The sequence below is a fragment of the Rhinoraja longicauda genome, chromosome 7 (assembly GCF_053455715.1).
Source record: "Rhinoraja longicauda isolate Sanriku21f chromosome 7, sRhiLon1.1, whole genome shotgun sequence".
NCBI lineage: Eukaryota > Metazoa > Chordata > Chondrichthyes > Rajiformes > Arhynchobatidae > Rhinoraja > Rhinoraja longicauda.
The window spans coordinates 26,043,878-26,056,628 of record NC_135959.1 but is presented as its reverse complement, the minus strand read 5'-3'; the positions used below and the strand labels follow the sequence as shown (position 1 = coordinate 26,056,628).

Below are 12,751 nucleotides of genomic sequence, written 5' to 3'. Positions count from 1 at the left end.
CATTGTCAGGTGACACATCCAGTGTTCCCATCGCTATTAAAATGCTGAATTCAAGTTCACGTCTGTCGTCTTCACGGCAATAACTAAACTAGGAAATCACAAATAATTATTAATAATGCTGTGTGAGTGAGTGAGTGAGCGTGAAAGGGAAAGACAATGACGGCTGCACAAAGTAGCCACCGTTGGATGAAAGAGATGAATGACTATGGTCTGATAAAAGAAAATCTGCACCTTTCTAGTTAAAAAAGTGTTTTAAAGTCTTAGATCTTCACTTTTCCTTTGCTCCCAGAGCTGTTTTATTCACGCTCGATTCCACAACAATCTTTCACCAGAACAGCTCCACATTTTAAGACAAGATAGTGATTGTGATGTGTGTCGCAAATAGAATATTGTAATATTTATTGGATGCTGGCTGCTGTAAGTGGTTAATGTCAGCTATTTTCGGTTTTTTCTTTCCCCAGCACATTGTGAAATATTGCTTGTTTGTCAAATCAACGTCGGCCTTAATCTACATTTCTGTGGTCAAGTCGTATTTTTTCACTCTTTCCCTTCCACATGAATTCAAATGCGAGTTCTTGAAGTGGTTTGGCTTCAATTAAAAGCAAATACAATTACCATTGGGTCGTGCCTGGAATATCAGTCCGACACTTGCATCTATTAATCATGAGCTTCTTCTGGTCACCATTTAAATGAACTTCATATTTGACTGTCAGCTGCTTTGGGAATTAATCATGTTTATTCACAGCTTCTGATCTTGCATGTACAAGCCTCTGCAAAATGACAAACACTTTTAGGGGGGAAATATAAGTAACGGGACACGCTCTCCATTCACCGAATCTTGCGGATTGGATCGAGAAAGACTAAAATAGCGTGTGTGTGTGTGTGTGCATGTGTGTGTGTGTGTGTGTGAGAGAGAGAGAGAGAGAGAGAGAGAGAGACACACACAGAGAGAGAGTGTGTGTGTGTGTGCGTGTGCGCGGCGACCTGTTGAAAAACAAAACAAACGGGGAACTTTGTGCCCAGATGCACGACAATCCGATTCGGGGAGATTTCTATTTGTTTATGAATATAAATGAGTCCCGCATCGATCAACCATTGGTCCAATCGAGATAGTAGTGACTAAGTCAGCAGTTTGTTCAATTCACCAATTCCCCCCACCCCACCCCCAATTGCCCCCTCCCAAAAATAAGGTTTGTGTCGAGTTGGCGTTCTTGACAGTACCTCGTTGAGACTATAAACTGGGACTTGAGCTTGGTACGTAACAAAAGGACAATTTGAAGCCCTCGTCTCGGAGCCGCTGAATTTTAAATGATCTTATTGATTTATTTCGCATCACAATCTGTCGCTTCTGCACTTAAAGAGCAGCAATTCTCTATTTTGAAACATAATTTGTGGTCTCCCTTTCTAAATTAAAACGGGGGAGGGGTAAATATATGTCATTTTAACTGCACATTGAATTCTATGTGATTGTTTTGCAGAAGCTCCAATTATTCCCAACGCAGTTTTAGAAGCCGTGACTTTTGAGTCTCAGCTGTCCGCTGAGAAAGGAAAAAAATGCTAAGGGAAATGAAAAGAAACGAGTTTCCCCCAAGACCCACTACCCGCCTCCCTCCCACACACACGCACACGCACACACACACACACACACACGCATCAATAATGCTGCCACTCAAAATATTTTTCATATTTGCATTAGAAACTTTACTCTTGTCCCGCGTCAACAATCTCCCACTCCGGTCACCCGCCCAACTTTTTTTTTAAAAATCCACGGACGATGGTTTAGAGCCAGTTTACTTGTTAATACGTGCGCTATTCTTGTGCAGAATGGTTACATTTAATCCTGCAGTGTTGATGCCGAGTTTGTGTACAAAATCAACGCACTGGGCACAGTCCTTGTGCCGTTGTTTGCTTGGTATGTGTGTGTGTGTGTGTGTTTCTGTCTCTGTGTGTATTAATTGTGACAGAATCCCTTGGCTAAGGTATATTGTTTACCCGACGGCCGCTGAAAAGGCTGACCTGTTCGTTCTGTCCCGCTGTGTTTTAATAACTTTGGTATTTCTTCACGCTTTTCATATAAAATGACAGGCTTCAGCCGAGAGGGACTAGAGGGAGCGGGGGTCCTGCAGCTATTTCTCTCCTGGGTGTGAAAGCAGATTATACCAACAATGTAAGATTCATTTTAATAGTTACTGTTGTTCTGCGTTCCCTCTTTCTTTAACCTCACATGTTTAGTACAGGAACTGATAGAAGACTGATTGATGCGCTCCGGTGTAGAAGCGATTGTGGCTTGGATCACTCTTACTCATAAGTAAATTGATACTAATGCGCGCACACACACACACACACACACACACACACACACACACACAACAAACCCACTGACAGCGAAGATAGTACGCGGCCCATCGTGGAGACGCAAAGTTGATCCATTGATGCCTTCAGATCTTTGGCGATGAGATAGTGAACGCATTGATTTCAGTGCAATAATTCGGTTTGATTTATTCAGATGGAGGGCGGGACGGGTGTGTGTGTGTGTGTGGGGGGGGGGGGAGGGGGTGTAGAGGGTGAAGAGGTCTGTTTTGTATTTTGAAGAGGTGTGCGGAGAGTTGCGGATTCGGTGCAAATTTTTGGATTTGTTGTTCCTTGATTAGTATTCGGCTAAAACAATGCCGGATGCGTGAATCACAGATGTCGGACAGTTGTTCTCCCCCCCCCCCCCCCCCTCCCCTCCCCCCTCCCTCTCTCTCTCTCTCGCTATATATATGTGTGTGTGTGTGTGTGTGTGTATGTGTATGTATATGAACCGCTCTAAACTGATCTCCACGAAAGACTTCGAGATCCTCCACAGCGACTGTTGATGTCCACAAGCACACATATATCTCACATTGCAATTATTATATTAGAGAAGCGATTTGTCGTAAACTAGTTCCGTCCCACTTGAAGCGCTCTATCCTAACTATTCTCGTGTACGAATCAGCGTGCTTCTCTCTCTGATGCGAGTGTAAAGGGTGCCATTTGATTTATTCCTGGCTGGAAACTTAATTGCTCCGCCCCCGGGATACCGTGTGACAAGTTATTTCTCCGTTTGATGTGTATGTGTGTGTGTTATGTGTGTGTGTGTGTGTGTGTTGTGTATGTGTGTGTGTTTGTCCGGCGGACCTGCTCTCTGAGAATCTTAAACATAACTTCAACAAAGCCTGTGATGGACTCCTGAGCAGAGAGAGAGAGAGAGAGAGAGAGAGACAACTTTGATCAAATACAGAGCCAACACTGAACATTTTTTTTTGTTCAATGATTCTTGGTTCTTATAAAAAAGGAGAATTGAGGCGCTTGGGTGTTTGACCAAATTCTATATGTACCAGCGACCATGGCCACGCCGATGGCTCTGATCCCGCCTGCTCCGGTGAATCAGACTCTGATCGCGACCCCTTCGTCCTCTTCCTCCTCCTCATCTTCTTCCTCTTCTTCCTCGCCGGCCATCTCGTCCATTCCTGCGTCCTCGGCGACTGGAGGGGGAGCCGGAGCAGCACAGACTCTATACCGGGCGGACGGGAGCTCCAAGCCGGTTTACTCCACGCCGTCTCCGGTGGAGAACACACCGCAGAACAACGAGTGTAAAATGGTCGAGCTGCGAGCGGCCAAAGTGGCCTCGTTCACCGTGGACGGACACGAGCTCATCTGTTTGCCTCAGGCTTTCGACCTGTTCCTCAAACACCTGGTCGGGGGGCTTCACACTGTCTACACCAAATTAAAGAGGCTGGATATTACACCGGTGGTCTGCAATGTGGAACAAGTGCGCATTCTCCGAGGGCTGGGGGCAATTCAGCCCGGGGTGAACCGCTGCAAACTGATCTCCAGGAAAGATTTCGAGGTCCTCTACAACGACTGTACCAATGCCAGGTAAGTGTCCCGCTGACGCTGCGACTCGGCTGCCCGAGAGGAAGCTAAGTGGGCAAGGTTGGACGGGACAGAACTAGCAGCCGCGGGCAACCAAGGCTTCTCTCTCTCTCTGTGTCTCTGTCTCCCCACCCCCCAGCACTGTGAAAGTGAAAGTTTCATTCTTAATTTTAAATCGGCAGGAACTGAAGTTCCTGAAAAGCGGGAATAACATTTCACACTCAGAGAGAAAGAGAGGGGGGGTGGGGGGGTTTAGAGTGGGGTTGCGGTCGAGGGGTGGTGAGGGCTTGGTTAGTTTCAGCCCCTTCTTGCCAATCGCACGGTTAAAGTGGTGAGTTTCACAGCGGGACTCTCCGGAGGGATTCCGAGCTCTGCCCTGCCACTTCTTTATTGCAGTTCCCTGGGACTTCCCTGCTCTAACACACTTCACCCACATCCAAGTTCAGCGTTTATCCGCGAACACGCTGCGGGTTCCTGCGCTCCCAACGCCATCAGCGCCACCTGTTTGATTTGCTCCCCCCATCCCCATCTCCATCCCCTTCCCCTTCCCCTTCCCCTTCCCCTTCCCCATCCCCTTCCCCTTCCCCATCCCCTTCCCCTTCCCCTTCCCCATCCCCTTCCCTCCAAGTAACCAGAATTAATGAAGGTTTATAAAAGAAAAACTCAAAAAGCACGAGCTTCCCATTTATCGTACCCCCTCCAGTTTAGAGACTAGATCTAAAGGGAGACGAGCAAAGACTCAGCAGGTCAGGCAGCATCGGTGGGGAAGGAACTACGGATTAATGTTTCCGGTTAATTAACCTTTCATCGCCTGTTATATCGGATTTCATCTTTCCAATATCTGCTGCCAATCTAATCACAGGGCGCACGTTAAGTGGTTTTAAATGTTTCGCTTTCTTTCTCTCAGAGGTTAGAACTGATGTAAGGTTTGTTCAAAAGTAATGCTCTAATGCACGTTCATTAATTCGCTGTTGCACGCAAGCGAAAACATGTTCAGTCAGCTTGTGTGGAAACTTTGGGAGTGTTCTGTTCTATGGAGTAGAGAAAGATATTCGTCGAGAACTTTAAGCTTTCACACCCCGCCTGGTTTCTCCAATCTACCTCACACACCTTATCTCAGAACAATTAAACAACCCCAAGCTTACATCGCCATATGAGCCCACGTCTGTCTCCTCTTAGGAACATATGTTCCAGCGAGTAGGCATCTCGGGGAAATTCTGAATTATATTCATGGTATATTCATTCAAAGCAAAAGTCTTCAGTTTTGTTGTTGCTTTAGTTCAAATTAATGTTTAATCTGTTTTAGAAAAAAATCTACTAAATCCTTGAGTAATAATTAGCCACATCAGTTCAAAGAGAGATAAGATGTAAGCGGCACAAACGCTCGACTTATTTTTCTTATTACTTAATGTTCGGTTTCATGAATAAATGTTTCAAGTGATAAAAACCCATTGAGTGCATTCTCGCTAATATGATGTGTTGCAAAATAACAGGCTGTACCAGATGGCTGCCAACAATTGTGCTTTTACACCACCCATTAATAGCTTCACTTTGATCTTTTTATGCTTAGAATATATGGCACATCGCTGAGTTCTGACGTGTATGTTGCACTGTGCCCTTTAATGATCCACATCAATTTAAAAGAGTCTGGCAGTATCACATGTTGCAAGGACAACATGCACAACACCCATACTGGTGTCATCCTTTGCCCTCATCAGGTTTCTGTTGATCTAAAGTAATAGGGCCGGCTCTGTGTTTCGTGTTTTTAGTCAAAATGACTTCATGCAAGAGCTAAATTTATAATTTGCAGGAATACAGAGTTAAATTGATACTTTCCAATATCATGCACTATCCCTTATCCTGTTATGTTTCACTGAAGAATCCATTAGTGTATTAAGAGTGTTGGTATCTTTTTCTGAACAATGCGGTCTAATGTTCAGTAAAACGATCTTATCTCATGAAAGAGTTGCTTTAAAATATGTTACCTTGATGACACCTCTGTTGAAAGTTGTCATAGCTTTCGATAAAAGCATGATTAAATGGGTGATCTTTAACCTCCCTTATAAGAGATTTCACATGTTATCTGGCTACTGCTGTAACGTTCCACAGATTTAAAAATTAAATTTAAAATTATTCTTGTTGCAGTTTTGGGGGGGGGGGGGGGGAGTGTGGTTTTAAGCATAATTAGACCATGGATAACTTAAACCAATGAGACAAGGTTACAACATCTTGCTTAGCCACATCTGTCATTTAATGCTTATTGTTTCACAGAGAGCTACAGATCAATTTACCCTTCAGGATGATCAAAATAGCTTAGGCAATGGAATTATTAAAGTGACTCTATTATGCAATTTATCAGCGGCTCAAATGATTTTTTTTGCAAAGCGTAACTTAACCTGCCTCATATTGACACAGCTCACAATCATAATAGTGATTTCTTTTGGTCCACCAATAAGTGTAAATGACTGTTAAAGCATTTTCTAGATTACTGAGTGACCATGGAAATCTCTAAACATCAACGAGCACCTATTGAATTACTTCATAGTGTGTGAAAGTTTTGCTCATGCAGTCATCATGTGAATTAGCCGTGTGATGCAAGGAAATACAAAATATGGGAAGTCTGAATTTTTTTGTAATATTGAATATTTTTATTGCTGTAAATGATTATGCACATATTTAATCATCAATGACTACAATCATATATCTTAACCATTCAGTATTTGAGTAGAAAACTAGCAATGTGATTTTTGAAGATGCATATGAAAAAGCTTAATAGGAACTTGCCTAATATATCATCATAATCCATTTCTGACTACTAAGGTGCAAAAATCTGATATTACTTATTTTTAACATTGGCATGATAAGACAAGGTGGAATAATTTCTGGAAAATTATGAATCCTGTTCCGTAACAGTACCCAAAAAATGTTTGTCTGATATTCTCAACACATTATTTCAATAGATCAATGGCTAATTATAACATTTCTATATTTGGATAATCTAGGTGAGCCTGAACAAAATGCATTACATCATATTTCATTGGTGTCATAAAGAGCATTCCCTGTAGGGTTGAGAAATAATATTCTGTTCAATGCACACACTGTACAAATGTTCTTATTAGCAAAGTGATTTGCCAGATCATTGTACATTTTAGTTTTAGGTCTCAATTGCAATACTACAGTTTACTATTAAAACATCTCATTGAAACCTTATTTTCTGTGTGCAGTTCTCAAATGATACCATTTAGAAAATATATTACATCCTAGAGAAAGTCAGAAAAACCATTATTGAATTTTAGTCGTACTTTCAAAATATTCTTCAGTTGGATATTCTTCAGTATAATTTCAAATTGGTTAAGGTAATGATTGGGAGTCTGTAATGCTTTGTGTTATTGTTCAGGACTGTGAGCTCATTTACTCTCCAGGAATTATCCAAATACGCTAACACATGAAAATTTGTTCCACCAAATGATTCGTTCCAAAATAAAATTTGTTAAAATGTCCAATTTACATGCTTAACTATTGTATTATCTTTATTATGCAATAACTGATCTAACAATAGATTACAGAACTTTCAAGTTCTTGCTTGCCCAACATAAGATTGTTATTCTTCCTAAAGACAGTCTTTAAGACATCACCTAGTTTGAAAAAAATCTCAAAAGAAAGCCAAATCTGCTCATTAGCAACATGTCATGTAGAACAGAACGTCTTGGAAGACGCAGGCTGCAAAATTCCCCAATAAGTAAAGATTGTCATGATGTGTGTAGTTGAATTCCAGTTGAAATTGATTGCATAAAGTGGGAGACTGAAAATTCAAGTATTTTGTTTGAATTGATACTTGCAGTAACATTAACGATTTACTTTGCTTGGTCCAAAGTGTTCACTTTGGTTTTGCTTCAAAGGAGTACAAACAACCTTCGACTGAATATTACATGTACAAGCATCCAGAAACTTATAACTCTTTCCTGCTTGCTAACTGCTCAGACTGCAGTTTAATGTCAAGATGCAAAAAGAGTAACCCAAAACAGAGCTTTCGTGCAATACCTAACATGTTTTCTTGTGTACGTGCTCAATACATAATCTTCAGAGGGTCAAGGGTCCTTCTGTGAGCGAAGGAATAGGAAGGAAACAAGTGTGACTGAGTTTGATATAAGTCAAATGGGATGCTATATTTTACATTGTCACTTGAATGTGACATAAATTAAGTTTTTCTTTGTATAATGTATATAGGAAGGAGCTCTGTTTATATGTAAAGAAACCACAACTGATACTGAGAGGTAAGTATGCCTTTGGTTAGAATTGCTGCACGATCTCATATGTTGGGCTTATTTGATGTATAAAAAATACAGTTCGATTCAGGGAGAAAAATATATGTGTCTAAGAAAAACAATATCTGATTAGCGTACTATTAATACAGATCAGAATAATCTACGGATGCAAATTGTAAGCTGCCAACAAGTATTTGAGCAGTTTGGACTGCTTTTCGTAAGCATTTATTTTATTACATTAACCAGAAATTTCCTTAACTTTGTTTGCTTTCTGAAATAACCAGCTTTATTTTGACTTTCTGTGTAACAATAAGCTATTCTCAAAAGAAAAAAAATTAAGACATTTAGAAAAAACAAAATATTACTATATTATGTCATTTTGACCAAATAAATCTATGTTTCATGTAACACGATTTTGGAGCCATTGTAAGGAGTATAGTTATTAACAGGAAGAGCACAGTGAGGAAACTTGATAGGCGAAGATTACTTGGACCTCATTGAACAAACAATGATAAAACCATTACAAGACTTTTTTCCTGAACTTGAGTGAGGGTGAAAATTCCTTTAAATTTTCTATCATGACACAATTTTAGATTTATGAAACAGACTTTTATGTTATACTACTTGATAAACTCTAATTATAGTCATCAGAAAGTGATGTCATGATAAAGTGGATCTTATATCACCTAACAGTAACCAAAATTCATAACAAAGTATATGATGTACCTGCAAAGTCTGGCTGTTTGAAACCTAATTGCATATGAATATGAATCAGTATTGAACAATAGGGGAATGATAATTCTGGAAAATATAATTGTAATAAACTTTCTATGTTTCTGAATAGGGAGCAAGGGGAAAAGGGGTAGTGAACACAATGGCACAAGGGAGTTTAATGATAGGATGGTAGTTAGCCAATACTGCCACACACAAGTCTGCAATTGCCTTTGAAAGCACCTGGTAGTGGTTGTGTTAGATTGAAATCAATCATAATCATTCTGGACTATTTCAGGAACCATTACATCACAATTGAAAGTTCGTGTGTACACACAATCAGAATTCAAGTAATCTTTAATCAGATTGTATTCTTGCTTTGTAACACCATCCGGCTACCATTGGTCGTTCAGGGACTCACTAACTCAGTGATGGTTTCCACTGCGTTATATATTTGTGGCCAAGATGTATCATAAGAAAGGTTTTGGTTTCTAAGTACTATCACAAATCAAATCACTTTGGAAGGACCTGCTAAAATGGGATAATCTTTAGGTGTCCTATACAAATAGTTGTTGGACCTACCAAAATTAAAGCATTCATGCCATTCTTCTGGGTACTTTATTTTGAAGATCGTCCAACAAAGTTTGCAACATTTCATGATCACATGTCTGAAAATACCTCAAGATTGGAGGCAGGCATCAAAATCTTAATAGGCTTGCAAATATGAATGGTATGAACTTAACTCAAGATGTTACAAGAAAAAAATGCCAAGTCTGCCCCTTGAATTTAGACTGGCCATTGATAAGCATCACCGGAAAGTAAAGTTCTAGAGATTGTGTATTTCTCCAACTTTACTGGCTTCTCCATTATTTTTTAAGGAAGCCAAAATCTCACTGATTGACTGCTCTGTTCGAAAATACAAGCATTACTCCATGCTAGAAGTCCAGCACTTACGGGAAAGATCAAGAATGGGAATGTTTAAGGAAACAGTGAGAAATAACAGAGCTATTATGGTATTTTGGTATTGTTGCACTGTAAAGAGTACTATGGTGCTTGGATCATTTTCGGGACTGGCCATTCCAACTCTCATAGGAGAGGACACAGAGCTTTGAGCATTCCACATCAGCAGTGCTTTGGTGTGTGCTTCGGTGCATGAGATAAAAAAGTCGAGAAAGTAAGGTCAGTGGGGTTGAGGGACATAGTGTGCAGATATGAGATAATTTAATAAATTGATTTAATGTTAGTCAAGGCAAAATGACGCAGTCTGATCCCAATTTTCAGAATGCTTTCGTAGATTGGGAATTTAGGCTTTCACTGGACCAAATATAAACAGCGGCATAATGTCTATGAGGATGCTTCATTCTGTTACATGTATGAGGGATTAAGCATACAGAAATCACTGCAGTGTTTTGGCGCAGCTATGAAAAATAGAATTAAAAAGTTCATAGTTCCAAATGCGCTTTGCTTTTCTACAGTGGAACGAACTGGAACTACAACATGTACTTTTGTACTTTTACACCCAATGCTCTTTTTCATTTAAACTGCCGTGCTGAATTGCTTCATGCTACTTTGGAAGAGCTGATGAACACTTACCTCAAATTCTTTGCTGTCCTAAAGAGAAATGTTATTCATTAATACTGTGTTTCAATGGAAAACAAGTTTTTGGCCCGTACTATTCCGAGCAGTACCCCCATCAACTCCCATCTCCTGCCTCTTCCCCTATGCAAACACATGTATTGTCCATTTTGTGCCCTGCCGCCTTTCCCCGACTCTTTCAACATCACTTCCTTCCTTCCCTATCTATTTAGGATGTAATTCGCGACTATGAATAATCCAAATGCGCCGCCAATATCTTCAAATTGTGCATTGACCTTCTCAAAATGTCCAATGCACTGTCGTTAATGACTCAGTTGATGCCTGGTGAAATAATTTTTCACGGAGAGGGGAAACCATGACTGCTAATTGTATTGTAATATCACTGTCATGTATTTTTGAATGCATTACTGTTGGGTAGTGAATTAGTGAATAAATCAATTATGGTAACCAAAGGCACATTCTGCTGGTTTCTGAAAACTGATCAGATCAGAGGGACGTTTTGCACAAATGTGTACAACTGACCTTAATTTGATTGTTAATTGTGACTAACCCTTTCCAAAAAAAAAATCTAAATGAACACATCTCCTCTCCCTTTTATAGCAATATCACTTAGCTGACATCCTCACGCCGAGAAGACTTGAAGGAGACAGGAACCGGGTCTTGGTTAGGCGTGTGCTTAATATGGTCACGTACAGAAATTGATTTTCTTCAGAAATTAATTAATTTTTCATATCGCCCTAAGCTGCAGTTAAAAAGAGTGCACACTTGCCTGTTTTTTTTTTTGCAGAAATATTGCCTAATCATATTAATACGATTGCCCTAAGGGTGGAAAGATAATTGTACAAACGCATTTGGAAATATGTATCACTGAGTATTTATGATTAAATTATGCAAATCGCCCATCTCCCATCCTTTCTAGCTGCGGATCCTCTAATTAGGATTGATATGCTGAATAGATGTTGCTGAATCTAGATACAAGCATGACCAAAAAGCATAAAATTGGAAATGACAGGGCTGGAATTTAAGAAACTATCTCTCCACTCATTTCCAAACTTTGAGTAGCATAACATAGCTATAAGAATGAATGTTCCAATGAAATGTCAATGTAGCATCTATCAGCATTGGGGACGTAGTCCACACGCTTTCCAGCTCTCTGGCCCCTGCTTTTCATCTGAGCGATGACGAATTGCTGTGGTTAATACATTTCAGCTTTTGTCTTCGAGTGTCTTGCCGGAGAAGGAGTTGGGGGTGGGGGGAAACAGTCAACAGTTTTAGCAGGGATGTCAGAAACAGCTCCATTCTTATGTTAAAAAAAACCCTTAACCCGGGTAAGCTGAAACCCGGCCCACCGATTGGTCGGAAATGCGGCGACTGCTATGTCGCTCCAGCATTAACCCTTTATTTGAGATGTGAAATAGCGAGAGGGCGTCAGCATCAGAGATCGGGCGATCGTGATTAGCTCAGGTCAGGCTGATTTCCGTCGCTTACCATGGAAGAGTTCTGCTGGAATCTGCAAACAGGGATGGACCTCAGAACATCTCCAATTTTTTTTTTAAAAGGCGAGGTGGGTGGGTGGGTCACCTAGGTAACTAGAAAACTTACTCTCTGAAAGGATTCAACAATCTCACAACTGGTCAGAAAGATTGCGGATCTTTATTTTGCACTTCAAAATTGCAAACGTAAGGATAAGGGGATTTTTGGGGTCACTTTTGCTCACTTTTGGTTAGCAGAAACACAAAAAAATACCGCGATTAGCGCTTTAAGGCAAAAACTCTAGTAACATACAAGGCGAGTGCATGGAGCTGCAAAGATCCCTAGTTACAGAGTGCTGAAAAATGGTCAGGTCTCACCGCTTCTATGAACGCCAACGTAACTCACAATCTTTTAGCAGAATCCCTGCAAACAAAGAAAATATTTTCATTAACTGTGTGGCAGAGAAGTTTAATGCGCATTCTGCTTTTCTGCCGAGGGACCGAAGATTGCCATATCTTGGTAGCGTGGAGCACTCTTCGAAGCACTTGAGCCTCGCCTGTTTCCCACTCTGTTGTATTTGAGCAACCAACCAAGTTGTATTTACTATACAAATGCGGGAACCACGTTGCTTGCTAGTCAGACGGGAGATCTGGGGGAAAGTGAAACGAGATCAACGTTTCGGGTTGATCTTCGGCCTGGATCATTAATTCTGTTTCTCCTTTCAGTCAGTCATTTGCAAAGGCATCGTGACACCCTGTCGAAGAATGGAGGAGTTTGCATTCTTAGTGTCTCCACGCACTGAGCATTTG

The 12,751-nt window shown here is 40.7% G+C and overlaps 1 protein-coding gene across 5 annotated transcripts in view; it reads left to right on the top strand.

Annotated features, from left to right (window-relative positions):
* Positions 1–2,832: 2,832 nt before the first annotated feature.
* LOC144595149 (dachshund homolog 1-like) overlaps positions 2,833–12,751 on the top strand; it is a 475,075-nt gene continuing 465,156 nt past the window's right edge. For all 5 annotated transcript variants that reach the window (XM_078402268.1, XM_078402266.1, XM_078402267.1 and 2 more), the window contains exon 1: positions 2,833–3,900. In XM_078402268.1, coding sequence (XP_078258394.1) covers positions 3,368–3,900 — 533 coding nt within the window. In that variant the 5' untranslated portion in view covers positions 2,833–3,367. The remainder of the gene's footprint in view (positions 3,901–12,751) is intronic.